Source organism: Tiliqua scincoides, chromosome 2, assembly GCF_035046505.1.
Source record: "Tiliqua scincoides isolate rTilSci1 chromosome 2, rTilSci1.hap2, whole genome shotgun sequence".
Classification (NCBI taxonomy): Eukaryota; Metazoa; Chordata; class Lepidosauria; order Squamata; family Scincidae; genus Tiliqua; species Tiliqua scincoides.
Window position 1 is genome coordinate 151,881,870 of NC_089822.1, and position 24,317 is coordinate 151,906,186.

At 46.4% G+C, this 24,317-nt stretch overlaps 1 protein-coding gene across 3 annotated transcripts; it reads left to right on the top strand.

The window, feature by feature from the left end:
* Positions 1 to 1,948: 1,948 nt before the first annotated feature.
* Positions 1,949 to 22,983, top strand: RBFOX3 (RNA binding fox-1 homolog 3). 3 transcript variants are annotated; one of them, XM_066613232.1, is made up of 12 exons: positions 1,949 to 2,179; positions 3,895 to 4,035; positions 4,715 to 4,768; positions 7,430 to 7,522; positions 8,796 to 8,856; positions 9,253 to 9,316; positions 10,725 to 10,777; positions 10,888 to 11,038; positions 12,518 to 12,543; positions 14,023 to 14,131; positions 21,380 to 21,458; positions 22,939 to 22,983. In XM_066613232.1, the coding sequence occupies exons 1-12, from the start codon at positions 1,964 to 1,966 to the stop codon at positions 22,981 to 22,983; spliced, it is 1,092 nt and encodes a 363-aa protein (XP_066469329.1). In that variant the 5' UTR covers positions 1,949 to 1,963. The 3 variants fall into 3 exon arrangements, with proteins under 3 accessions (XP_066469329.1, XP_066469327.1, XP_066469328.1); XM_066613230.1 differs by lacking the exon at positions 10,725 to 10,777 and having other exon boundaries at positions 1,949 to 2,185; positions 9,253 to 9,306; positions 10,906 to 11,038; positions 12,518 to 12,557; positions 14,070 to 14,131; XM_066613231.1 differs by lacking the exon at positions 10,725 to 10,777 and having other exon boundaries at positions 1,964 to 2,185; positions 3,898 to 4,035; positions 9,253 to 9,306; ... (1 more) ...; positions 12,518 to 12,557; positions 14,070 to 14,131.
* Positions 22,984 to 24,317: the final 1,334 nt, after the last annotated feature.

Here is a 24,317-nt window from a genome sequence, read left to right on the forward strand (position 1 = left end):
TTGAAAATCCACAAAGAAGCATGTGAGCACATGGGTGTGCCTCTGGGACTTTCAGTGGTTACATCATAGTTACATCACCACTGTGCATATTTGTGTGTGTTTGTGTGTCACAAGTATAGAAGCTGCAAAATTTGGCATCCTGAGAATATCAGTTTCTTCTTCATGGTTTCTGTAAACAGGTCATGCCTCGAACTGGGGTTCCATTCCAGAACACCTAGTGGATTAAAAAAAAAAATAAGTGGATACCAAATCAGTGGAAAAATAGTTTTAAGGACCCACTTCCAGGTTTCCTGCTCCTACATTGTTGCCCCAGAATGCCTTGGTATAGATACTATACCACATCTAGCCAACTAGATGGGGTGAATAAAGGAATCTAATGGAATGAAATTATTATTTAACAGCGTAAAGCTAGGAAATGGGATTTTGTTATTTTTTTTTCCTTATTACAAGACATTTAAAGGTGGATTCTGGTATCAATGGTGAGTCAAATCAGTGGATACCGAGATCCCACCTGTATGCACATATGTAGGCAGATCAACACCTGTACAGAGCTTCATTCGGAGCTTTTTAGACTAGAATTTTGGAAGACTTTGGTGTGAGCCCTCCCCATCTGCAGCAACTGTGCATGTCTAGATGGGCATACCTTCCATTACAGTTCTTCTTTGACCACCATAGCAGTAGAATTGTGAGGGGGCAGGTCTTGGTATTTTTCCGCATGACCTTGACCTCTTCAATTTTACTTCTCTTTTCTCATATAATGTATTTCAACCTTTCCCCCCCCCTTTTCCATTTTCTGTTATATCATGGTTTTCTTGCTGTTTCACTATTGTCTTCCTGAGCTAGCCTGCAGACCGAGAGTATTCCAGGTATTGTTTAAGAAGTGCAAAATTTCAGCTTCTGTTTGTGACATGCCATTGTTTGCTGCTTAACGTAGAAAACTGTAGAAACCCCTTTAACATGTGTGGACAGAGTCTGGTGCAACCTCAGAAGTCAGAGAGAAACTGGGTAAGGTTTCTAGGGAGTGGGTCTTGATTGTATGGTACTGGTCCTCTTTACCTGGCCCTCTGCAGCCCACCTGTCTTTAGGCACTGTGCCCTTTACTCCTGTCGTTCTCCCAGTGCTTGCCAAACAAATTCTCTGAAAACCAAGATAAAGTTGCACACGTCTGCAAATGTTTTCAATTTGCATCATTTTTTTTTTCTGACTTCAGAATTTGGGCTATCAAGATGCAGTATTTGGGGTTTCTTTGGATGAGGGATTGGCCCAACATAGCACAGACTTTTGCTTGTGAAGCACACCTTTAATGATAGCCTCACACTAAGAGAAGATGACTGTACCTCAGAGTACAGTGGACAGACTTAGACAGGCTATCTTGGATGAGAGAGAGAGTGGATAACCAGCCACAGTCAAGCTCTTGACTGCTCCTGGATGTCTAGACCAGGGGTGCCCAAACCCCGGCCCAGGAGCCACTTGCGGCCCTCGAGGCCTCTCAATGCGGCCCTCAGGGAGCCCCCAGTCTCCAATGAGCCTCTGGCCCTCTGGAGATTTGTTGGAGCCCACACTGGCCCAACACAACTTCTGTCAGCATGAGGGTGACTGTTTGACCTCTCGCGTGAGCTGTGGGATGAGGGCTTGTTGTTTCACATCTGTGATGCAGTAGCAGCAGCAAAGGAAAGGCCAGCCTTGTTTTGTGCAAGGCCTTTTATAGGCCTTGAGCTATTGCAAGACCTTCATTCATTCATATAAGTTCATCTTTAATATATTCATTTATGAAAACTTATGTAAATTTATTCAAATTTTAAATGTAAAATTAATTCTTTTTTTCCCCTGGCCCCCGACACAGTGTCAGAGAGACGATGTGGCCCTCCTGCCAAAAACTTTGGACACCCCGATCTAGACTATGTGTGTTTTTTGCATTGTGTCTCCACAGGGCAACCAGGACGCCACGGCTCCGCCTGACGCAATGGCCCAGCCCTACCCTCCAGCCACATACCCACCACCCCCGCAGAATGGCATCCCTGCAGAATATGCTCCTCCGCCACACCCACACCCAGCACAGGACTACTCGGGGCAGAGCACAGTACCTGAGCATGCCTTGACTCTCTATACGCCAGCACAGAGCCACACTGAACAGCCAGGCACTGACGCCAGCACGCAGTCCATAGCAGGCACACAAACAGTACCGGTAAGTGACAGTGCAAAATGACATGGAACGGTAACCAACCCTGGCATGAAGAAAGCCTGTTCAGTGGGTGCTTAGGTTAGTTGAGGAAAGTCAGGTATGAAAGAAAGAGGGAGAGGTATCTCTGCAAGCATGTAAAGCAGAAGCGGTTAACTAGAGAATCCAGGTATAAAAGCCCAAACACATGAGAAGCCCAAACAGAAAACTCAGAGCCCAATCACTATCTCCCAGCTTCATCTACTTCACAGGGTTGTTGTGAGATAAAATGAGGGGAGGAACTATGTTTACCACCCTGAGCTCCCTGCAGGAAGGGTGGTATAAAAATGTGAAAAATAATAATTAATATCCTCTCCCCCCCCCCTTGCCGCTTTGTATCCAGTGGGATGGGGATGGGGAGTTGGAAAGGGTGGCTTGGGAGAGGAAGGGGAATTATTTCCCCTTAACCTTCCATAAGCCTCCCGCTCCACAGTGGGTCTCCTTGGACCTGCACTCTTGAGCTGGCACAAGTCTGAGGAGAAAGGGGCTGGGTGTTCCTGGATGGAGGGGACAGGATCCGGCACATGACATTGCTGCTGCCTCCTGCTCCTCCCCAGCCTGTCTTCCCTCTTCCCCAACCACCTGCCATGACTTCCTTACCCAGTCTGGCAGTGGTGGTGCAACCCAGCAGCAGAGGTGTAGTGTGACTGCCTCTTGAGGCAGCGCTCACAAAATGGCCACTGACAGAGCATTCTGAGCTCCATCTGCAGCCATTTTGCAACAGCAGAACTCTCTTTGGCAGAGAGTTCAGCCCAGTCCTGGATAGTCTTAAGGGGCAGAGCTATAGGCAAGCGGGCAGACAGAGGCAACCTTCAAGCTCCTCTGTCTCATCCTGCTCCGCACTCGAACTGAGGCTCAGAAATAGCAAGAAGTTGGGGTCAAGATGGAGCAGGGCTGAAACAGCAGAGGGCTTGTGCAGTAGGGGAAGGTTCATGGAGGCAATTACAGTATCCCACTGCCCCCATGGGCGTTTGTGGCTCAGTGCTTAAGTTTCCTGGCTCCCCTCATGTCCCTAATCACTTGTAATCTACCTGCTTGGCTGCCTGCCAATCCCATCGTGCCAATGATGTGGTTGTAATGCAGCTTGGCGGGGAAGCGCTGAGTGAGCAATTCCCAGCCGTTTCTCAGTCCCCAAATGCCAGGCTGGCTCCCTGCCACCACGCGGCTAAGAGGCATGTGCTCTGCCTCCCCACATGGCTATATGCTTGCTGGCCCACATGAAAAGGCAGGGTCAAGCCATCACCTACAGCACACAGCCTCTCTCCACCAATAGGCATGTCTGCTTCAATCCTTAGCCTGTTTTCTCACACTTACTCATAAAAACAATTATATTGAACATTTTCAAAACCCGTGTTCAGTGTTCAGAGCACTTTAGGACACTCCTTGCCCGGTAAGGTAAGCCAGTGTTGTTTTCCCCATGTTGTATTGTGGGTTGGAAGTGGGGCTTGAGGCAAAAAGAATAGTGAGTAGCCTTGCTAGTGGGTGAGATTTGAACTGGGGACTTCCTGGCTAACAGTTTACTCGCATAGCCATTGTACTATCCCTATACGTCATGGAAGGTTGGCGGCCATGTAGCAGCACAGCAAGAGTCGTACATGTGCATGTACACATGCGCGCGCACATACAGAACACTTGAAACAATGGTAGAGTCGCAGCAGAAACTTCTTTCCTTCCAGCAGACAGATGAAGCGGCACAGACAGACAGCCAAACACTACACCCGCCAGAGAGTGGCTCCGACAAGCAGCAGCCCAAGCGGTTACATGTTTCCAACATCCCTTTCCGCTTCCGGGACCCTGACTTGCGGCAAATGTTTGGGGTGAGTTCATTTCCCACCCCTTGCCCCTGGAAAGATGGTGGGTCCCAGGCAGTGGTACAGGCAGAGCAAATGCTGCTGGAACCAGTGGTGTTACCAGACCTGCCTCCACGCCCTGCATCCTGAGCAACCTCTGCACAAATGTTCTGCAAACAGCTGCTGCTAATGCATCCAAATAGTTGCTGTGCCTGCCTTGCAGCATGTGATGAGAAGTGCAGGTTCTCTCCCTTTTTGCTCAATATTTGCCAGAGCTCCCTGGCAGGCACTCCCTTCTGCTCTCACCTGTGCCCAGAACCCTTCTGCTCAGGTAAGCCTGGACCCCAGTAGGGTCACCCAGTCTCCTTGCCCAGTCCAAGCAAGGGGAAAACTGAGCAGCCCTTGGTAGATGCTGTTTGAAAGACAACATGTCTGTCATATTGTTGGAGTGCTCTCAGAGCTGGAGGTGGGTTTCATTGGTCTATGAGAGTACAGAGAGTGATCTGTATGGATATGTCAGCAGACCATATAAGCGTTCGTGGATATTTTATCCCCTGAGAATGGCCTCGTATTCCAGAAGTTGCCTGGGCACTGAGCCTCTTGGGAATAAATCAGAGCATAAAGGGAATACATAGCCAAACTGGGATGGAAAGCGAAGGATTACCTGGCTTCCATTTTCACCTTCAACTTGTCCTTTTTTTCCCAGCAATTTGGAAAAATCCTGGATGTTGAGATCATTTTCAATGAGCGTGGCTCCAAGGTGGGTTCAACATGTTGATAGTGTGGTAGAGCCCAAACCTCACTGTGGGTACATCTTCCTGGGGCCAGAATACCCCCTCAGTTCTTCACTCCTGCCCCTCCAGGAGGTCCCTTTACCATTTCCTCTCTGTGCCTTAAGTTGCCCTATTGGTTTCTAACAAATTCAACCCTGCAACTGTGGACTTGGGATTTCATTTTGGTTTTAGCTTTCCTGTCACTAATGTACTGGACAAAGATACTTACTATATACAAGTTTATATATACTGTCCTTCAGATTGTAAATATGCATTAACTACATGCAATGCAACTTTTTAAGGACCCAATCTTATACAGTGCACACTGGCTTACTGCTGGTGCGTACTGTCGCAAACATGCCATAAGGCACGTCTGCAGCCCTCAGCGCCAGTCCAGCGCTGGGCTAGCACCAGTGGATCACCACTGCTCCACCGGTCTGCAGTTGTGTGGACTGCTGGGTGGCAGAGAGGTAGGTGGGGGCAAGGGGAAGGCAGGGAGGAGGTGTTCCAAGGTGAGGGCAGGCAGAGGGAGGGCAGGGTGGAGACATGTCAGGGGGAGGGAGTGGGGTGGGAGGGAGGTGGGACAGGTAGAGCTTTGCTCCACCGGATCCTAAGCCTCCATTTTGGGCCACTGGCCTGACACGGAGGCTCTTGATTCTACGCCAACCCTTGAGTCACCATAGAATTGAGTAGCCCCATTGTAGGGCTACTCACCTTACCTGGGGGAAGGGGACAAAAGTCTCCTTCTCTCAAGGAGCTGCCAGCGCTGCCCAGGTTGCACTCAGGATGCAGTGGCAGTCATTTTTGAAGCTGCTGCAGCCACAAACCTATCAGCTAACAGGAGTTTAGGCAGGAAAACAGTTTAAAGCAGGAAGAGAACCACCCTACTATGGTAAAATTAAGAAATAATTCTTACAAAATCATATATATACAGGGGTGCCGTGATATCTGTGGGGGATGTGTTCTTGTCCCATAGATAAGGGGAACCCCCCATGCGCGCACACCCATTTAGTAATTCGAAAGCTTGCTGCTCTGTTTTTTGTCTTCCTTAAACCAAACCCTGTAAGTCTACAGACTTACAGTACTTTTCAAGCTGCCTCCTGACAACCAGAACACTTAAAAAAAAAAAAAAAAACTCAGAGGAGGTCAGCAGGAAGTGACCTTGACGCTTTCTGTTGTCATCTTTTGAGTTTTCCCAAGTGTTTTTTTTCAAGATATGGGATCTGCAGATACAGGGCCCCCCTGTATGTACATGTGGGTATAAAAGTATATTTATATTTAATTATTTATTAAAATAAATTTTAAATATACGAATATATTAGGGGCGCAGTCCTAACTTGCCATAAAGCACTTTCACCCCACTCTGGAGGCAGTTAGGCCAGCACGAGGAACTTGTGCCAGCCTCCCCACGTTGTCACAAGTCCCAAGGAAGGTGAGTTTGCATCGGCCAACCTTGGCCAACACAGGTGTCTGGAAAGGGCAGGGAGGAGGGAGGAGGGAGGTGTTCCACGGCAGGGGGTGACTGGGCAGCAGGCATTCCCAGGAGGCAGGGCCAGGATCCAGGGATTATGCCAGTTCCTAGCCCCATTCCTGGGCAGCCTGGGCCAGCCAAGGGATGTTCAGATTTGTGCCACCTCTGGAGGTAAGGGGGTGATTCCTCTTGCCCCAGGCTGAGCCACTGGATGCCTGAACCTTGTGCTGGATACAGCGCAGGCCTGCTGGCTCACCTGTTCCAGTACAAGTTAGGATTGCGCTGCACTAATTTAAATAAGACACTATTACTTAATTTTTCCAAGCCACATGACAGTTTAAGTAGTGACTCTTAGAGCCAATCTAGTTGTTATGCAGATGATCTATGTTCAGATCTCCACTTAAAAGCAATACAGGAGGAAGCAAACTGTTTATTTCCCCTTCTGAGGGGAGACTACAAAACAGTTATCTCTCTCTTTTCCCCAGTGAGCTTAATACCAGGTTGAGCAAAGGGGAGGAGACTAATGAGGGGTGGGATTTCAGTTAGAGAAATGGAGTGAAGGAAAAAGTATGTCCAGTGCCATATCCCTGAGTCAGTCCCACCACCATCAGTGACAGCTGCTTTTGGAAAAGCCATTGAGAGATCCAGCTATATCTCTTCCACATTACATCTACCTTAGCACTTAGTCCTATTAAAAGAATAAGCACTTCCCACAACGTCCCTTCATTGTCCAGAAAATGAATACTATCTGTCTCCAGTCTTTTTGTATTGAAGGGATCCGTTGCAAGTAACAGGATCTCAGCACAAAGCTTGCTTATATCCATTGTCCACCTGGGTCCCCATCCCCTTAGGGAGTGGTAATGCCTTCTACCACCTCTCATCCTGCAACCATCACCTCTTGGCAAGCCAATTCAGTGTCTGTCTTACTCCTCTCTAACTTTCCCCTCCCCTTCTCCTTGCTTTGCCCCTTTCCCCCCAGTCCTTGGGGTGGTTTGGAAAGTCCACGTCCTGCCTCTTCTCCCAGGCCCTGGGAGGCTCTGTCTCTGCTGCTCCTTACTCACCCCTTTTCTCTGTCCTGTCCCTCCCACCCTTTTTCATCCTTCTCTCTTCCTCCAACCTCTTTTCCTTCCCAAACTCTTTCTCTCTCTCCTTTTCCCTTTCTCTCCCCCACTCACAGGGTTTTGGGTTTGTAACTTTTGAAACTAGTGCAGATGCCGATCGGGCACGGGAGAAGCTGAACGGCACCATCGTAGAGGGACGCAAAATTGAGGTGCGAACAAGTGCACTGCCTGCTCCGCGTCGGGCATTAGGAGTCACACCTTCTTCCCCACCCACCCCTTTTGACCATTCCTGCCTTCAGGATCTCATGGAACAAGCAGGCGGGCGAGTTGATGTTGCATGTCCTGTGCTGGTGACCACCCTCCCCCCCCCCTTCGGTTGAGAGAGAAGGGGAAGAAATGCAGGGTGGAGGGAAAGAAAGGCAGAACCTCTCCAACAAGAGTCTGCTGGCAGCTGAGGAGAAAGACTGAGTTTAAATTGCTTACATAAATAGATAGTAGCCTGTGCTGTGCCAAAGAATGTAAGAGTAAACATGATATTGCCAAATCCCTAAATCTTCCAAGCTTCTCAAATTAGGAAACTAGTTTGACCCACATGTGTTTGTGCAGTTCAGGCCCTATAGGGGAAATGTGGGTAGGGAAATGGCCACTTGGCTGTGATTCCTTCCTACCTCCTGGTTGCTTATATGTTGAGTAACTTGGAGCCCAATCATATGCGCGACTACTCAGAAGTCAGTCCCATTATAGTCAGTAGTCAACTTCTTACTCCCAAGGAAGTGTGGATAGGATTGCAGCCTTAGAGACGCAAATGAGAAATGACTCAGAAGGTGGCGGAGATAGTGACTCTTTCTTGGTCACGTTGGTCACATGTAAGAGGCTCCAAAAATGACTCCACCAGGGTGATCCTGGGCAGTGGGAAAGATGGCTAGTTGTTCCATCTTGACTCAAACATCCTCTTCTGCCAGAGGGTCTGCCCTTTTGCACCATGCTTGGTTTCTGACCTCCTCTCTCATGTGACCCCACATAGCCTGCCCAGTGAAAGGTACACTCACTGTGCATGCCGCCTGAGCAGGACCCTGCATGCTAGCTGTGAAATGTGACACTGGGAATGGGGAAGGGGGAAGTTTCAGGAATGTGTTTTTTCAAAATGCCAAAATCACAACCAGCTCCAATTTTCCTCTCATGTCTAAGCCCTGCACTAGGAGGGGCTGTAGGTCAGAAGGGAAGGTCCTTATGAGTAGAGGCTGTTTAGGAAATTGGGGTGGTGGGTTGAGGCATTGCCAGATCTGGCACTACAGGCACAGTGTTTTCTCTGTGTCTTATTATATGTGTCTTCTGAGGAAACTGGTCCATACACTGAATGGCATTTCTGAATCCGGAAACTTTCCTTGAGTCTCCAGTTCCAGCTTCCTTTCCAGGGAGAGAGACAAGCCCTTGAGTCCAGGGGCCTGTCAATAACTCCCTTCCTCTGCGTGTTTTCTCTAGGTCAACAATGCCACAGCACGAGTAATGACAAACAAGAAGGCTGCCAATCCCTACACAAATGGTAATGGAATGGGCAGGGTGGGAAGGGGCTGTGCTAGACCAGAGCTAGGAATTTCTGGAAGATTGGCATCCCCTTTTTGGTGTGCTTGCTTTTTCCCATGTAACCATGTTGTGGAGTACTGGAATGGTCTTTAAAGGCAATCCTTTGGTGGCTGATGGAAGCTGGTTATGTGGTACATCTTGGGGGAACACTAACAGCCTGCCGAAGAAACTGACCCTGTCCTCCTCAGGTTCATCTCCAAATGCCTGACATCTCACCAAGCACAGATACCCTTGAATTCCTTTGACCCACCATTACAGGTCACAAATGCTACCTGTATCAGTAGGCAGGATGACAGAACAGGGTAGGCATGGCTTGAGGTGGTGCTTTCATGTCTCCTTGTTCTTTTCCCCCCAGGCTGGAAGCTGAACCCTGTGGTGGGCACTGTCTATGGCCCTGAGTTCTATGCAGGTAATGTCTGGTTCAGGTCAGAATTGCCCTTTAGGGACCTGTAGGACCACTTGAGTCTTACAGCAGAACATAATTCCTACTTGTTCCTAACATGTAGCCATCTCTTGCTGACAAAAAAAGAAAGCAAGAAGAGGGGTTTGATGGGTGTAGCTGGGACTTCAGTAAACCAGAAGTGAGGCATAGCACTGTTTCAGAGTTGTAATGCACACCTAAGAAACATAAGAACAGCCCCACTGGATCAGGCCATAGGCCCATCTAGTTCAGCTTCCTGTATCTCACAGCAGCCCACCAAATGCCCCAGGGAGCACACCAGATAACAAGAGACCTGCATCCTGGTGCCCTCCCTTGCATCTGGCATTCTAACACAACCCATTTCTAAAATCAGGTTGCACATACACATCATGGCTTGTAACCCATAATGGATTTTTCCTCCAGAAACTTGTCCAATTCCCTTTTAAAGGCATCCAGGCCAGATGCCATCACCACATCCTGTGGCAAGGAGTTCCACAGACTGACCACACGCTGAGTAAAGAAATATTTTCTTTTGTCTATCCTAACCCTCCCAACACTCAATTTTAATGGATGTCCCCTGGTTCTGGTGTTATGTGAGAGTGTAAAGAGCATCTCTCTATCCACTCTGTCCATCCCCTGCATAATTTTGTATGTCTCAATCATGTCCCCCCTCAGGCGTCTCTTTTCTAGGCTGAAGAGGCCCAAATGCCATAGCCTTTCCTCGTAAGGAAGGTGCCCCAGCCCCATAATCATCTTAGTCGCTCTCTTTTGCACCTTTTCCATTTCCGCTAATATTAGCCGTTTTGTTCTCAATACCTTTCCTAATGATCCCAAGCATAGAATTGGCCTTCTTCACTGCCGCCACACTTTGGGTCGACACTTTCATCGACCTGTCCACCACCACCCCAAGACCTCTCTCCTGATCTGTCACAGACAGCTCAGAACCCATCAGCCTATATCTAAAGTTTTGATTTTTTCCCCAATGTGCATGACTTTACACTTACTGACATTGAAGCGCATCTGCCATTTTGCTGCCCATTCTGCCAGTTTGGAGAGATCCTTCTGGAGCTCCTCACAATCACTTCTGGTCTTCACCACTCAGAAAAGCTTGGTGTCGTCTGCAAACTTAGCCACCTCACTGCTCAACCCTTTCTCCAGGTCATTTATGAAGAGGTTGGAAAGCACTGGTCCCAGGACGGATCCTTGGGGCACACCACTTTTCACCTCTCTCCATTGTGAAAATTGCCCATTGACACCCACTCTCTGTTTCCTGGTCTTCAACCAGGTCTCAGTCCAGGAGAGGACTTGCCCTGTAATTCCCTGACTGTGGAGTGTGGACTGTGGTGTGACACCTCTTCTTGTAGGAGTGGTGAGGGTGGGAGAACGGAGTGGAAGGATTATTGAAGGGTCATAGAGGGAGAGGAAGGTGCAAGCTTGATTTCCTTTCCCATAAAGCTATGTCTGAGAACTCCAGTGATGAGGAGGGGCAAACATTACACCTCCTGTCTGGAAACATGATGGGTTAGCAACATTTAGCACTTGGAATTATTCCAGAGGTACTCATAGGAGTTTCTTTCTCTGCTGCAGTGACGGGTTTCCCATACCCAGCCACAGGAACAGCAGTAGCGTATCGGGGAGCGCACTTACGGGGGCGGGGGCGAACAGTCTACAACACATTCCGGGCAGCTCCCCCACCTCCTCCCATCCCCACTTACGGAGCGTGAGTATTTGGCCAGATCTGGGCTCTGGGGGTGGGATGGTGTGGTGGGACGATGTGGTGGGATTGGTCACTTCAGACTAAGACAAAGTCTAAGGGACTTCGTCCTCATTCCCTCTGGGTTCCTGTAGCCTGCCTTAAGTGAGCACTTCCCAGTTAACCCAGCCATGAATATTCAAAAGCCCTAGTGCTGTGCCTAATTAATTACCATGAAAACCTACAGTGTCCCTTTTCTAAAGCTCAGGACCAGTGGCAAGGGTCAATGTGTCTGGGCACAGTGCTCGTAACCCACTGCGGATCCCAGAAATCACCTTTGTGCCCATAGCCTTTTTGTGGTGGTGGCCAATTGACTTTCTCAGGTCCCCACACAGGTAGGAGGGAGTCCATGGAGTGCAGTTGCTGAGGTCAACCTGGAGTCAGCCCTTCTAAACTTGCTCTGTTAAGTGTGCCTGTATGATTCAAATCCCTGGCAGTATTGTCTGGATATAGATGTAAAATAGATTCTGAAAACTCTAGACCCCGGTACCACAGGAGCTATCAGTCAGAAAATTGTGGTGTTTTCAGTAGTCAAAAATGCCCAGAAAACCTTGGACCTCAGGTTTCCCCTGTTGCAACCAGGAGTTATGACATTCTTTGTGAGGGCCTCTATACACATCACAGTTTCTATACATCTTCATGTAGGGAAACAGTGAAGAGTGAGGGGATTATTTTTATAGGCGGGAGGGTATCTCTTGTGTACACTGATAGTTGGAAGAGTGCACTGTGTGTGACTGCTAGATCCATTTATTCACAGCACAGGAGAGTCTCACGTGGCACTTCACATATCACGATCAACTCACAGCTGCAAAAGCACACTATATAATCATGAATTTTGTTTTCAACCAAAACCTCACAATTGTATGTCCTATGTAAATTATGCAACCAATTAAATTTATGCAGATGTACTTTGCACAAAATATTAAATTTGCATTCTCCAGTCTGAAACTGATTATTTCATATTTTGTTCACTGTACCGTATTTTGGGCAGGGAACTATACAGAGGCTGTGAGTGAAGTGCATAGGTATGTGAGGGGCAGCTGAGATATAGAAGCAGGAAAGCATTGTGATGTGACAGTTAGCCATGGAGGGCTTGGCAGCTCTACCCTGTACACGCAGGTTCTATACCCTGCAGCTGTGAGAGCTAGAAACTTGAATCAGAGAGTGACTTGCCCCAGTTTATTCCAAAAGCATTTGCTCCCCCTTGGTCATCTGACTTGCCTCTCAGGCAAATAATCCCATCCATTTTCACGACCATAGATCTCTCCCGCTGCCTAAGCAGAAAAAGGCAATTAACAGCAGTGAAAACCAGAATCACTATGGTCTGTTTGGTACCTGGACTGGGGCTATCCTTTGAAACCAGTGTACAGTCATTTCCAATGGGCTTCAAAAGTAGTTTGCACACAGTTATAAGTCATGGTTGCCCTTTTCTTGTTTCCGTTGCAGAGTGGTTTACCAGGATGGATTCTATGGTGCTGAAATTTATGTAAGTCCAACCCTTTTGATTTGCTCTTTGAGTTCCTTGTTGGTTTTGTTTCTAGTCTGAACTGCAGGAAGCCAACTGTTTGTTCTCATGCTACCCCATTCCCACAAACACTCAGGGCGTAATTCTAACTGCATCCTAGGCTGGCGCAAGTCCCTTGCACTGGCCTGGGAGGGTCCCAAACATGGTGTAAAGCACATTTGCGCCTCTGTGGAAGTAAGCCACGCTGGCACACAGAGGTGCGCTGGCCCGCAGAGGCCAAATCCAGCCTCCGCGACAGCAGGAGAAGATAGGTCTGCACCGAGCTCGACCGGTGCAGGAGTCTGGGGAGGGTGGGTAGAGAGTGGGGAGGAGGCATTTCGGGGCAGCCGGCTGGTGGTGAGCGGGAGGTGGGGCCAAGATCTGGGAGTTATGTCAAATCCCAGCCACCGTTCCTGGGTGGCACAGAGCAGCTCCTGGCTGCTCCATTCTGCTTGAATTTGTGCCACCTCATCAGGTGGCACAGATCCAAGTAGACTCATTGGGGCTGCTGCAACTCTACCCAGGATAAGGGGGAAAGTTTTCCCTTGCTTTGCCTTGAGCTAAGCCCCAGCCAGCCCTAAACTTGTGCTGGATACAGTGCAGACCCACCAGCCTGCCTGTTCTAGTGCAAGTTAGGATTACGCTGCCCATCTCCCTTGCTGATAAACCATCATGTCTTCCTTGTGGGGAGACTATTTCCTATCTGTCAAATCCCACCTGCTTGGCAAGTTAAAGAGAAATGAGCCCCTGGAATCTTTCCAGAGCCAGGACCATAAATGGGAGAGATTTTAAAGGGAAAAATAAGTGGATATTGCAGCCAGTTCCAGAGTTTTGAATTTGGTCGGGCAGCAACTGTATTTTTTTCAGTCCTGAGTTATCGTTTGTGTAGTAGTCATACCATTCTCTGTTGTGGCGCAGAGCTTTAGGACTTTAAAGGAAATGTGTTTTCCCCACACATATACTGAAGGTGGGTCAGTACAAAGCAGCATGTTGAGCGCATCAAAAGATGACGAAACGGGGGTGACTGCTAGGTCTGTGTGGATGTGATGTGCCAGTAGCCTGTGTCTTCTGTATCTGCTCCCCCAGAGGGCAGGATTTATTTTCTGGTCCAGTGTCAGCATGCTGTATTAAGGCGGCATTTCCCCTCCATATTTAAAGTGCTCTGGGCAATATTTCAGGCACACACTGACGGATTTATCAAAGGCGACATCTCGTTAACACCACCACCCACCAGGGAGGTGACATTCTCTCCTCAGCGTGTTTTAATTTCTGCAGGTTAATATTAGCGAGACCCCCAGGGAATACTAATGAGACTAGTGTTGGGCTTGCCTTGTGGGGAGGTACATGCTTCCTGCCTGGACTTGGTGAGCTCCTGGTGTGCCCCATTTCTTTGTTAAGAACTGGCCATGCGGCAGAAGTGCTGTGCCTCCTGCGTTCATTATCAGAGGAGGCAGAATCTTGGCCCTCATGCTTTGTCTCTCTTGTTTGCCCCAGGGAGGTTATGCAGCCTACAGATATGCCCAGCCTGCAGCAGCAGCAGCAGCTTACAGTGACAGGTAAGCATCCTTACATGTAGAGAAGATAGTTTTCGTTGTGTAGTACTACTGATCTTGCAACTCATGACCTGGTCCATCTCCTGTGAATCATCACCCCCAGAGGATTAGGAATGGAGGCATTGCATCAGAGGACTGATGAGGAATGAGAAAGGTGGATCTTCAGCAAGAGGCCCTTCCCAGCCCCAACAGACCTGTGCACATGCACAAGAGCCATGAAAAAGCAGCCTTGTTCACAGTGGCAATAGGATGCTGTGAGCTTTTCATTCTGTGGAGAGCACCAGGCCTTACCCCAGCTCTTATTGCATTTGCACTCCAGTACTGCTGTCCTCCCATCCTTAGTGATTATCATTTTCAAATCTTCCCCTTTTGCAGCTATTGAAAACAATATGCTTTGAGGCTGATGGACATGCCTGGCTCCATACTGATATACAGTGAATATACAGATATTTACAAAATGTCATGGGGCTTTTAGGATGCTTCTTGTGCAGTGCAAAGAACTGCTATAACATGCCAGCTGTATTCGGTCTTCACATTTATCTCATACTTCTGATCTCAATTATTATGAAAGTCCTGATCAATGCTGTTACTGAAAAGCTACGTAGATACAATGAACTTTGGGTGCAATCCTAACCAACTTTCCAGCACTGACCTAGCTGCAATGCAGCCCCAAGGTAAGGTAACAAACATGTCCTTATCTTGAGGAGGCCCCCTTGACTGCCTCCCCACTGCAGGATGCAGTACACACCTCATTGGCATAGCTATGTCAGTGCTGGAAAGTGGGTTAGGATTGCGCCCTCAGTCTGATACTCTGTTCATAGTTAGGATTCCTCTAACCTTTGCCTCAACCTAGCCTACCTTACAGGGCTGTTTAAGGATTACTGAGATAATGTATGTGAAGTATCAACACTTAGTATTTATATAGTGGCTTTCTTAAGTATTCTGATTATAAAATCCCCTGAGCTTTCACTGCTTAATACTTCAGCTATTGAATCAAGTTATAGCTCCATTCTTTTGGAATGTTGGTCTAAGAGCCTCTGAAATTCAGCTCTTTGTTCTCCTTCTCCCTCTCAAAATCCTCTTATTATTTCTTCATCTTGGTTCCTAATATCCAAAATTGACAAAGGATGTGCTCCAATCCTGCTCCCTTCCTTCTTTTCTACTAGTTTCCAAATGCAGCCAGAAATTGGTTTAATCTCCATTTCCTACATATGGAAATCAGTTATCATCAGCTTGATCCCTTCTCCACCCAATCCCTACATTGTCATGCACTCTGATCTCTCTTTATTTGAATAAATTATTGATATAAACCTTCATAGAGCTTGCCAAGTGTGCAAAATGTAGGAGTAAGAGTTTGGATGCCCCCCCCCCCAACTGCTAGGGTTCTGCTCCAAGGGAAAGACAGAAATGATTGAATGTAACCCTGTGCAGATGTTAAATTGAGGTGTATGCAGAACACTTTTGGAGTCTGTAAGAATAGACCAGCATTTACCAACCCTGATTCCCACACTGACATGCCCCTAACAACATGTTCCTGAAGCCCTGTTCTCTTCTTCACACATACAGCAGTTGCCTGGAGCAACAAAGGCTGTACTGGGGGGGGGGATCGTCCTGTGATCTGGAATACTGGGATGCTCAGCATATCTTAGGCTACAGTTAATCACTGCAGACATACAGACATTCCATCTCCCCCTCCCTCCCCAGATCTGCAGATCTGGTATCCATTGATTCAGTTATTTGTGGATACAGGGTCTCCACTGCCGTCCACACCCATTGGTTTCAGTTAGGAGCGCTGGAAGTATGGGTGTTTCTTACTTTCACAAAACAACATTCTTGCTTCATTGAAGAACATGACGTGCAGGCAACCAGTCTGCATGGTAGAAGGAGACTAACCAAACATTAACAGGAAGCAGGACAGTTCCTACTTTCTGTTAACATTCTGTTAGTCTCCACTCTCTAGCGTCAGGGATGGTTGTCTCCACATCACATTCTTTGTTTTCTTTTTTTAATTTTTTTTTATAATTATTATTATTATTTTTACATTCTTTTTTAATTTTCCAAAAACAAATACAGTATAAACACACATAACACAAAAAATATAACACCACTACACACAAAAAAAAGGGGTGCAGGAAATCATATATCATTATCATATATCACTACAACTAATAAATCATTACATATCTTAATCAATTTCCTCTTCTAAATTTACCTCTTAATATCATTTTTCATTCATTCATCATTCTATCATATCAAATATAATATATATGTAATACAATCATCTACATGCCCTATCATATATTTCTAAAACTTCATTTTCAACCAAGCATAAAAAGATTTTCATTGCTCAATTTGTGTCGGTTTTCATTATTAATCCAAAATTTCTGAATGCCTGTCCATTGCCTCATTATTTTCTCTATTAATTCATCTTTCATTAATATTTTAAAATCCTTCCAATATCTAACATATAAAATCCTCACTACAATTAAAATCATAATAACTAAATAACACTTTTTCTTTATCTATAACATCTAAAATATTAAGCAAAAATAATTCAGGTTTCAGCGATATCATAAATTCAACAATCTCTTCTATTGGAGAATGGTAAGAAATGTAAAACATTTACATTTTTAAAACATATCCACCACATGTTCCTTCCCTTCTATCTCTGATATTTTAGCTTGGTCTTTTCTTATCTTTTGTCCCAATCTCTCAATCTCTTGTTTATTTTCTTCTGGTGTAATTTAGTGGACACCAGAAGAAAATAGTGGACACCATCAGGTGTCCACTAAGTTCATCTAGTTGTTTAGTTAATACATTCACACTGGCTTGAATCTGTGCAGATTGATTTATTTGTTGCTGTACCGTTGCCAACAGTTTTTCCATGTTGTCTTGCATAGTGTGTTGCCAGCATTTCCCTTTCACTCCCTCTCGTACTAATTTTCCAAATCCTGTCTCCGATGCTGGCAAACTTTGGACTTTCTTACCTGCCATCTTCATTCTTCCTTCCTGTGGAACTCAAATATCTTTTGCTCGCAATTCTCTTTAAGACCACTAGATGTCCTCAGCATATTATCTTCCTTGCTCCACTTATAAAAACAAATCCAGTTCTTGCAATGTCTTTTTAAATCCACTACACGTCACTGGTGCACTGTTCTTGTTTTGTTTTTGTTCTCTTATCTCTTATTTATACTTGTAGCCTTGGCAACCAACATTCCTCAGTCTGCAAGACTGTCAAAACATCCAGCCGTTTTCAGGCAATCCCAAACAAAAGTATCAAATCAAGACAATAGAAGCTGCAATACACAAACTTTATCCAAGGACAATTAATTTGTAGCCCACCGAAATTGAAAGTTATAAAGTTGTAATTATATTTTCAGATAACCCTAACAAGCTTGGTAAATCTCTTCTAGGATTTCTCCTCACACTGATAAACAGCTGGGGGGAACCTCCCCCCCTCTTCTTCTCACGGCAAAAAAACCCCAAATCAGGCAGTCAATTACTCAATCCACGCCAGGCATACACAAACGGAATAACACTTAAGTCTTTCAAAGTCTTTCCCTGCTGGGGCCTTCTGCTTGATTCAACATGAATTCTTCACCATTACTGCCAAGACGGCGGAATCTCCTGGGAAAACCCCCTGGCCAGGCTTTATCTCCTCAGGAATCATGCCATCACATGGAGGAGTTTGTCTCTCCTGACAAACAATCCCTGGGTCTCCTCAGATCCACAGTTTTTTGGAAAAAACAGAGTGCCCTTCAAGAGCTTGAGAAAGGCACATCTGCTCACTGCTGGCTGGCCCCTCCCTCCACATTTTTTTTACATTCTTCAGTGAAGCAAGAATACTGCTTTGTGGAAGCAAAAAAACACATATTTTCAGCACTCCTAACCAAAAACAAAGGTAATGGGTTCAAGGCAGGGGCTGCTGTTTACATAGGGTTGCCCTGTCTCCACGGCTTCCATATCTGCAGGGGGGGTGCAAAATGGAACCCTCATGAATACAGGGGGATGCCTGTATTTGGAATGTGTGGCGGGGGAGTGGTGGTACTTTAGGAGTGCGCAGGAGTGGAACTTGCTTGTATGCTCTCTCCTCCCCCCCCCCCCCATCACCCAAACAAAGGTAAGGTCAGAAAAAGCCTTAACTGAGACAAAGAATCATTACAGTTCTCCAGAATCCTGCATTCCTTTCAGAATAGGAAACTGATGAGCAGCAAGCCCAGTTTTATGGAGCTGTTGATTTGTGAAATCTTGAACCTCACTCAGTTTCGTGATTGTACTAAAATCTTTTCCAGCACTGGGAGTTTTTGTGTGTATTGTTTGTTTTACTGATTGTCAATGAAAATGTGCCTCAAGTTACTCTCAAAACTTGAATTGATACTAAACTAAAATCCTCCCATTTATCCCAACTTACCAGGTATTTAGTACACATCGACACTATGACAGGTTTTAGTCTTCTCTTTGCTTACTACTGTATGGCAAATTAAAACCCCTAATGCAGTGGTTCTCAAACTTTTTAGCCCAGGACCAACTTTTTAGAATGATAATCTGTAATCTGTTGAGATCCACCAGAAGTGATGTCATTAACCCAGACGTGATGTCATGGCCGGAAGTGCCATCATTAAGCAGGAAAAATTTTTTACAATTTTTTACTAGGCTGCAATCCTAACCACACATACCCAGAAGTAAGCCCCATTGACTATCATTGTTAAAAGCATATACATTGTAGTCTATTAAAAGTACAGATCTCCCCAAATACAATAACATACCATTTTGGCATCAAATCTAATATATTAAAAATAAAATATTGAAATGAATGGGTACCCACCTGAAATTGGCTCGCAACCCACCAAGTGGGTCCTGACCCACAGTTTGAGAAACGGTGCCCTAAAGAATTGAGTTATTCCCATCCTGCTCCCCAAATGAGTCCTTAGAAATCACAAAATTAGGGGTTAATTACCCCTAATTTACTAGTGAGATGACATACGTTCTGTATTGTTAGACTTCAAAATGAAATGTTTCATCTCTTAGCTGGGCAGAGCTGAGTATTCCATTATCCCCATCAGTCTGTGGGCCCCTTTATATGCTACTGCAGTGACATAGGGATAGCTTGTCTGTGACTTTGTTCCACATCGCCCTGCATCTCATGATAGGCTGGCAGAGACCCCTGCGATTAGCCCCTCACATATACAACAGGCTTTCAAACATTCCTGAATTTGTAGCATGAGGCAAAGCCAGAGGGAGCAGCTGAAGTAATGTATGCAGGGCCGTGATCTCAGGACTGGCTGGACTAAGTTGTGTAAGCCATGTGGCATGAATAGCCTGACCTGGGGTTTGCTTGGGATCCCCTGCTTGTTGACTTAGAATATCCTCAGGTTTTAAGGACCTAATACCACTCACCTAAAATTCTGACTTATCTGAAATACAGATATCAAGCACTCTGTTGCACTCATGGATCTCACTCTAGCATGGAGACAGATTTCTCTTTCTATTTGTGTTTGTATTTTATTTTGAAATTCCTCAATTTTTTTTTCTGGATCCTGGCTACCAAGGCCTGGAAAAAAAAAGTTCTTCTCATTTCCCCTTTTACTGAAAGTGTAAAATTTAATGAAAACTCACTAGTTTTTGATTCTTTCAGAAATCAAATCTGCAAGCCCAGTTCCTTTAGCATATTTTGTCAATTATCAATTAACGTATTTGTTAACGTAGACTAGACATACATGTTTATATAACATATAAACACATACTTGTCAACATATCAGGTAATGACAGAAAATCCTATACTTTTCAGCAAAGGCCAGTATAGGCCTTGTTGTGACACATCAAGGATTTAAAATATACCCTTATTTAAAAGGTTGTTCTTTATGAGGAAGTCTACATATATTGAATATATTTATTTTGTATGATTATGTGCCCCCCTTCTTTCATAGGAGTAATCTTGAGGTCCAGGGGAATGGGTGTCTTTGGGGTATAAAGAAATCCAATAAAATCTAGATAATGGTATTTTAATTTTCCCCTGATGTACAAGGGTCAAATTGTTTTTGTGTCCTGTTTCATTAAGATGATGTGTTTGATGATTTAATAGACAAGATAGGCATTAACCCTCACCTAACTCACCTAACACCTGTTGGTTATTTAGTTCAGTGATATCTCAGGTTCATTGTTCTGCCATCTCTAGTTAATAGGATCTGGAAAATTCCTCTAATGCTAGAGCTATAGGGCCAGGTCACATTTCCAATTCAAAGTGGTGCTTCTCCACTAAAAAGCAGGTGGAAAGTGGTGAATTGGAGGAAGAGTGCTTAATCCTTCCCCCATCTAGACTTGGGGTTCTAGACCTTGTTTACATTGCAAAGATCTTTTCCTTTCCCAATACCCCTTTGCATCAGAGGAGCAATGATCCAGGTTTTGACCTTCTACTTGACCACATAAATGTCATAGCCTTGGAGATTGTTGCCAGTTAAGAGGTGGACAGGAGTCAGCTAGATAGACCTGTATTATGACTGTACAAAGGCAGCTCTGTGTGTTCACAGTACATCCACTGTTCTATATGGCAAAGTAGTACAGCAGATGGGCTTGGACTGGCTATGCCCAGCTTATCCTGACTTTAGATCTCAAAACGTCTCTTAGGCTACAGTCCTATGTGCACTTTTCTGGGAGTAAACCCCATTTAACACAGTTAAGACTTACTTCCAAGTAAAACACGCACAACATTATTTCACTATTCAAGTTTGTTCTTTTTACCACTGTTTTTTCAGCTGCAGTTTCCAGTACAATGTTTTCAGTACATATCGTTGCATATTTTCCAGGGATTTCAGCCACAGTTTCTCTACTTCATAGACTGTCCCTGGTTTATGAAATCTGATTTTCATTATAATGGTCAAGCCCTGATTGCTAGGAAAGAATTCCTTCCTTTGCACCCTCTGAGAACTTTCAGGGAAATTACATCGAAGACAGTGTGGGGGGAGGTAATTTTCATATTGCTCACAAATCTTGCTGTTTTAAGGGTTTTCTGAAGCTTGAAATAATTGTTATGGTTGTGAAGAAAATTTTAAGCTTGAATGCAGGCTGCTCCCTAAAAGCACAGAAAAGAATCCTGCCATTTTTGTTACATGTATCAATTATTTTATTTTATTTTTTGTTATTTTTTTTTACACTTATGATATCTGGAACCTGATTCATAATTTTTTGAACATTTAGGGTTGCCAACTCTGCGGTCCCCCAGTTTCTAACGCTACCCCCTGTGTTCGCTCCTAGTTACGGCAGAGTTTATGCAGCTGCAGATCCTTACCACCACACCATCGGCCCTGCTGCCACCTACAGCATCGGTACCATGGTAAGAGCCACTCCTTCTGCCTCATTGTGTGTGTGGTGTCTGGAGGACACGCCTCCTTGTTCCTGGGGTCAGCCACTTAGCGTGAAGGAATGGCCTCTGGGAGCACTGGCACCATGCTTTTCAGTCAGAGTTACTAGTACCGCTAATGGTATGTCACCATTTGGCAAGTGGTGCTTTGACTCCCCTGCCATGGCACACACATGGGAGAAGCCCACCTGGCTTAATTCAGCTGCCAGTGGAGATGGTGCGCCAGTGGGCAAGATATGGCTGTGCAGCTGTCTGGCCCTTCAAAAGAGGCATGCTTTGGGGGAAGAAACGGCAGCGAAGAAGCCTCCACAGTGGGGCAAGATGCCCATTCCTGTGCGCAGCTGCCATCTCTGGTGGCAGTGGTGGTATTTAGAAAAGTGGTGCCCACTTTAAAAAAAAAAGTGGAGGTGCCCTGACCAACTCTCACACCTTGGCTGCAGTTTTGTCAGGGCTACCCAGAGGAAGAAAACCTAACAAGTGGGGAGAAGAAAAATCCCAGAAGGAAGAGCACATGCACAAGGCTGGTGCAGCCCAGCTGCTGCGCTCACAGCTCCTGAAAGCACATGCACACTGACCCCTGCTGCCAGTCATGGCTGTGACCAGGCTCTCTAGTAGATGTCGCCTACTGTGGAGTGGTTGCCTCTTAGAAACCAGAGGCCTGCCCTTCTCTGGAGAGAGCCGTCTGGTGCAAGCGGCCGCTCGTTCAGGTGGAAGGGAGAATGTGCTCAGGAGCAGTTTGTCAAGGAGCAGAGAATTCTTAGAGAATGAGGGTCATGAGAGGTGGGAAGGCTGTGCATGTGTTTGTGTGTTATGTGTGTGCACAACCCAGGGTCATCTCCCACCATTCCCAATATTGGACACACCCAGGTCTTGCAGTGATGCCTCCTTATAATCAGCTTTATAGACAGCATCAAAGAGGAGAAACATCCAAGCCATCCTGCACTAATTTTTGCTTTTTTATGAAACCTCCCTGAGGTTTCTTCTTACCAGGACCCATTCACGAGCCCTTCCCTTGGTGTCACCACCTTCCTGTTGCGAAACAAAAAATGGCCCCCCTGGGCGTACAAAATTAGGTTCAGTTGCAGCCCTTTGGGGAGAGAAAGGCCGGGGAAAGGATTCTGGACTGGATTAGAGGAAACCAAGGCCATCTCTCTTCCTTTAATCCTGGAGTAGTCCATAGGAGAAAGCTAGGCACACTTCCTTCAAAAGCCCTGTTTTCCTAAATGAATATATCAGCACTAACCATCTGTCCTCATCTGGACTTCCTGTGAGTCCAGCCCAGAACAGCATTGCATGCTGGAAATTTAGTCACCTATCTGCCACCAGCACAAAATAAGGCCTAGCCAGCCTGGGGGTCCCGAGAGACCACCATATTGACTGAAATAACAGGGCAGGGATGGGCTATGCCTCTCCTTTATACTGATTGGCTTTTTCTCCGTCTTTGATGTTGCAGGCTAGTCTATACCGAGGAGGGTACAGCCGCTTCACTCCCTACTAGCAAGACAGACCCAGCCCCTCCTCACAATAGTAACATTGACTGCTCCTTAGAAACCAAACCAAAATCAAATGGACACGGGCCCCTGCCCCATGCTGCTGGCCCTCGGCAGCCTAAACCACATATTCTTTACCTCAAGTCGCTTCTAACGCCTCACATCCCACCTGTATCTGATGATGTACAGCCAAGTGTGTTTTTATTTTGCCAAGCAACCAGCCAGGGGGTTGGGCAGGTGCCTGCTTTCACCAGACAAAACCACCAGCAAGCAGAACCTCAAGGAGAGCATCCGGCCTCCCCAGAGCCCAGGCTACCCTGTCACACCCAGGTCCTCTGTGTTACACTCAAGCTAGCCCTGAGTGAGATATCCTTCCTGCACTGTGCAGGTGTTCAGGTCTCACTTATCTAAGGGAGAGAGGGATGGTTAACAGAGTCCAAGATTTCATCCCTTGTAGCTGGAAATTGCCCACCCACCTGTCTTGCTCTCACCCACACAGGAACAGCATGCTGGTAAGACTAGATTGGGCCAGGTGGGTAGTACCCTGGGCTGTTCCAGAATACTAACACATACAGGCCCTGACTAGGCCTTCATCATCCTGCTTAGATGTGCTCTGGTTGACTTGAGGAAGGACCTTGCTTCCTCCATCTCCATGGCTGGGAAGCGGCCCCCTCCCCACAGAAGCAGCTTGGGATGGATGGGGTAGGCTTGTGCCACTAAGCTGACTCTGGTAGGGAATGAAGGACATCCTCAATCCCCTGGTGTCACAAATAATGTATGGGGGAGCACTAAACACACTAGCAGCCCCCTTCTAGATTTACTATGTACTCTGAGGAAGGAGCTGGCTGGGACCAGCCTCTGGTGGGGCTGAATGATCCCAGCTCCTCTCATCCGCATCAGGACTAAGAATTGGGTATCTCCCACTAATCTGTTTCCTGAGCAAGACTGGCACAGAGAGCTGCACAGAAGGGGCACTGGAGGAGGAGGGTGCTTGTGCAGACAGGCAGAGGTGGGCCGTGGTGAAGGGCTCTGGGGACCAAGTGACAGGCCCCCACTTCCTCAGTGCTCGTGTTTTGCACCAGCACGCACCAGCAGAGAGCGCAGAGCCCTCCCCTGACGCCTGCTGCACCACTTTTCCCCCAGGCTACTGCCTGCAGGTTGCTCCATGGAACGTTCTACCTTTTTTTTCTGTTGTAGTGAAACCTTCAGCTGTTTCCTTCTGGGACCAGGAAGGGCACAAAAAAATTTTTTAAAGCAAAGCAACAAAATAATTACAAAACTAACGAGCCAAGCGACCGAGTGAAAGCCCCCTTCTGTCCACACATGCGCCCCAAGCGCCAGG

Bases quoted from the DNA above. Each gene is read 5' to 3' on its own strand.
- RBFOX3 (XM_066613232.1), top strand. From the start codon at position 1,964: ATGGCCCAGCCCTACCCTCCAGCCACATACCCACCACCCCCGCAGAAT. The intron at 9,317-10,724 runs GTTCAGGTCAGA...GGATTATTGAAG, and splicing joins TTCTATGCAGGTAATGTCTG to GGTCATAGAGGGAGAGGAAG. The intron at 12,544-14,022 runs GTGCTGAAATTT...TCATTATCAGAG, and splicing joins TTACCAGGATGGATTCTATG to GAGGCAGAATCTTGGCCCTC.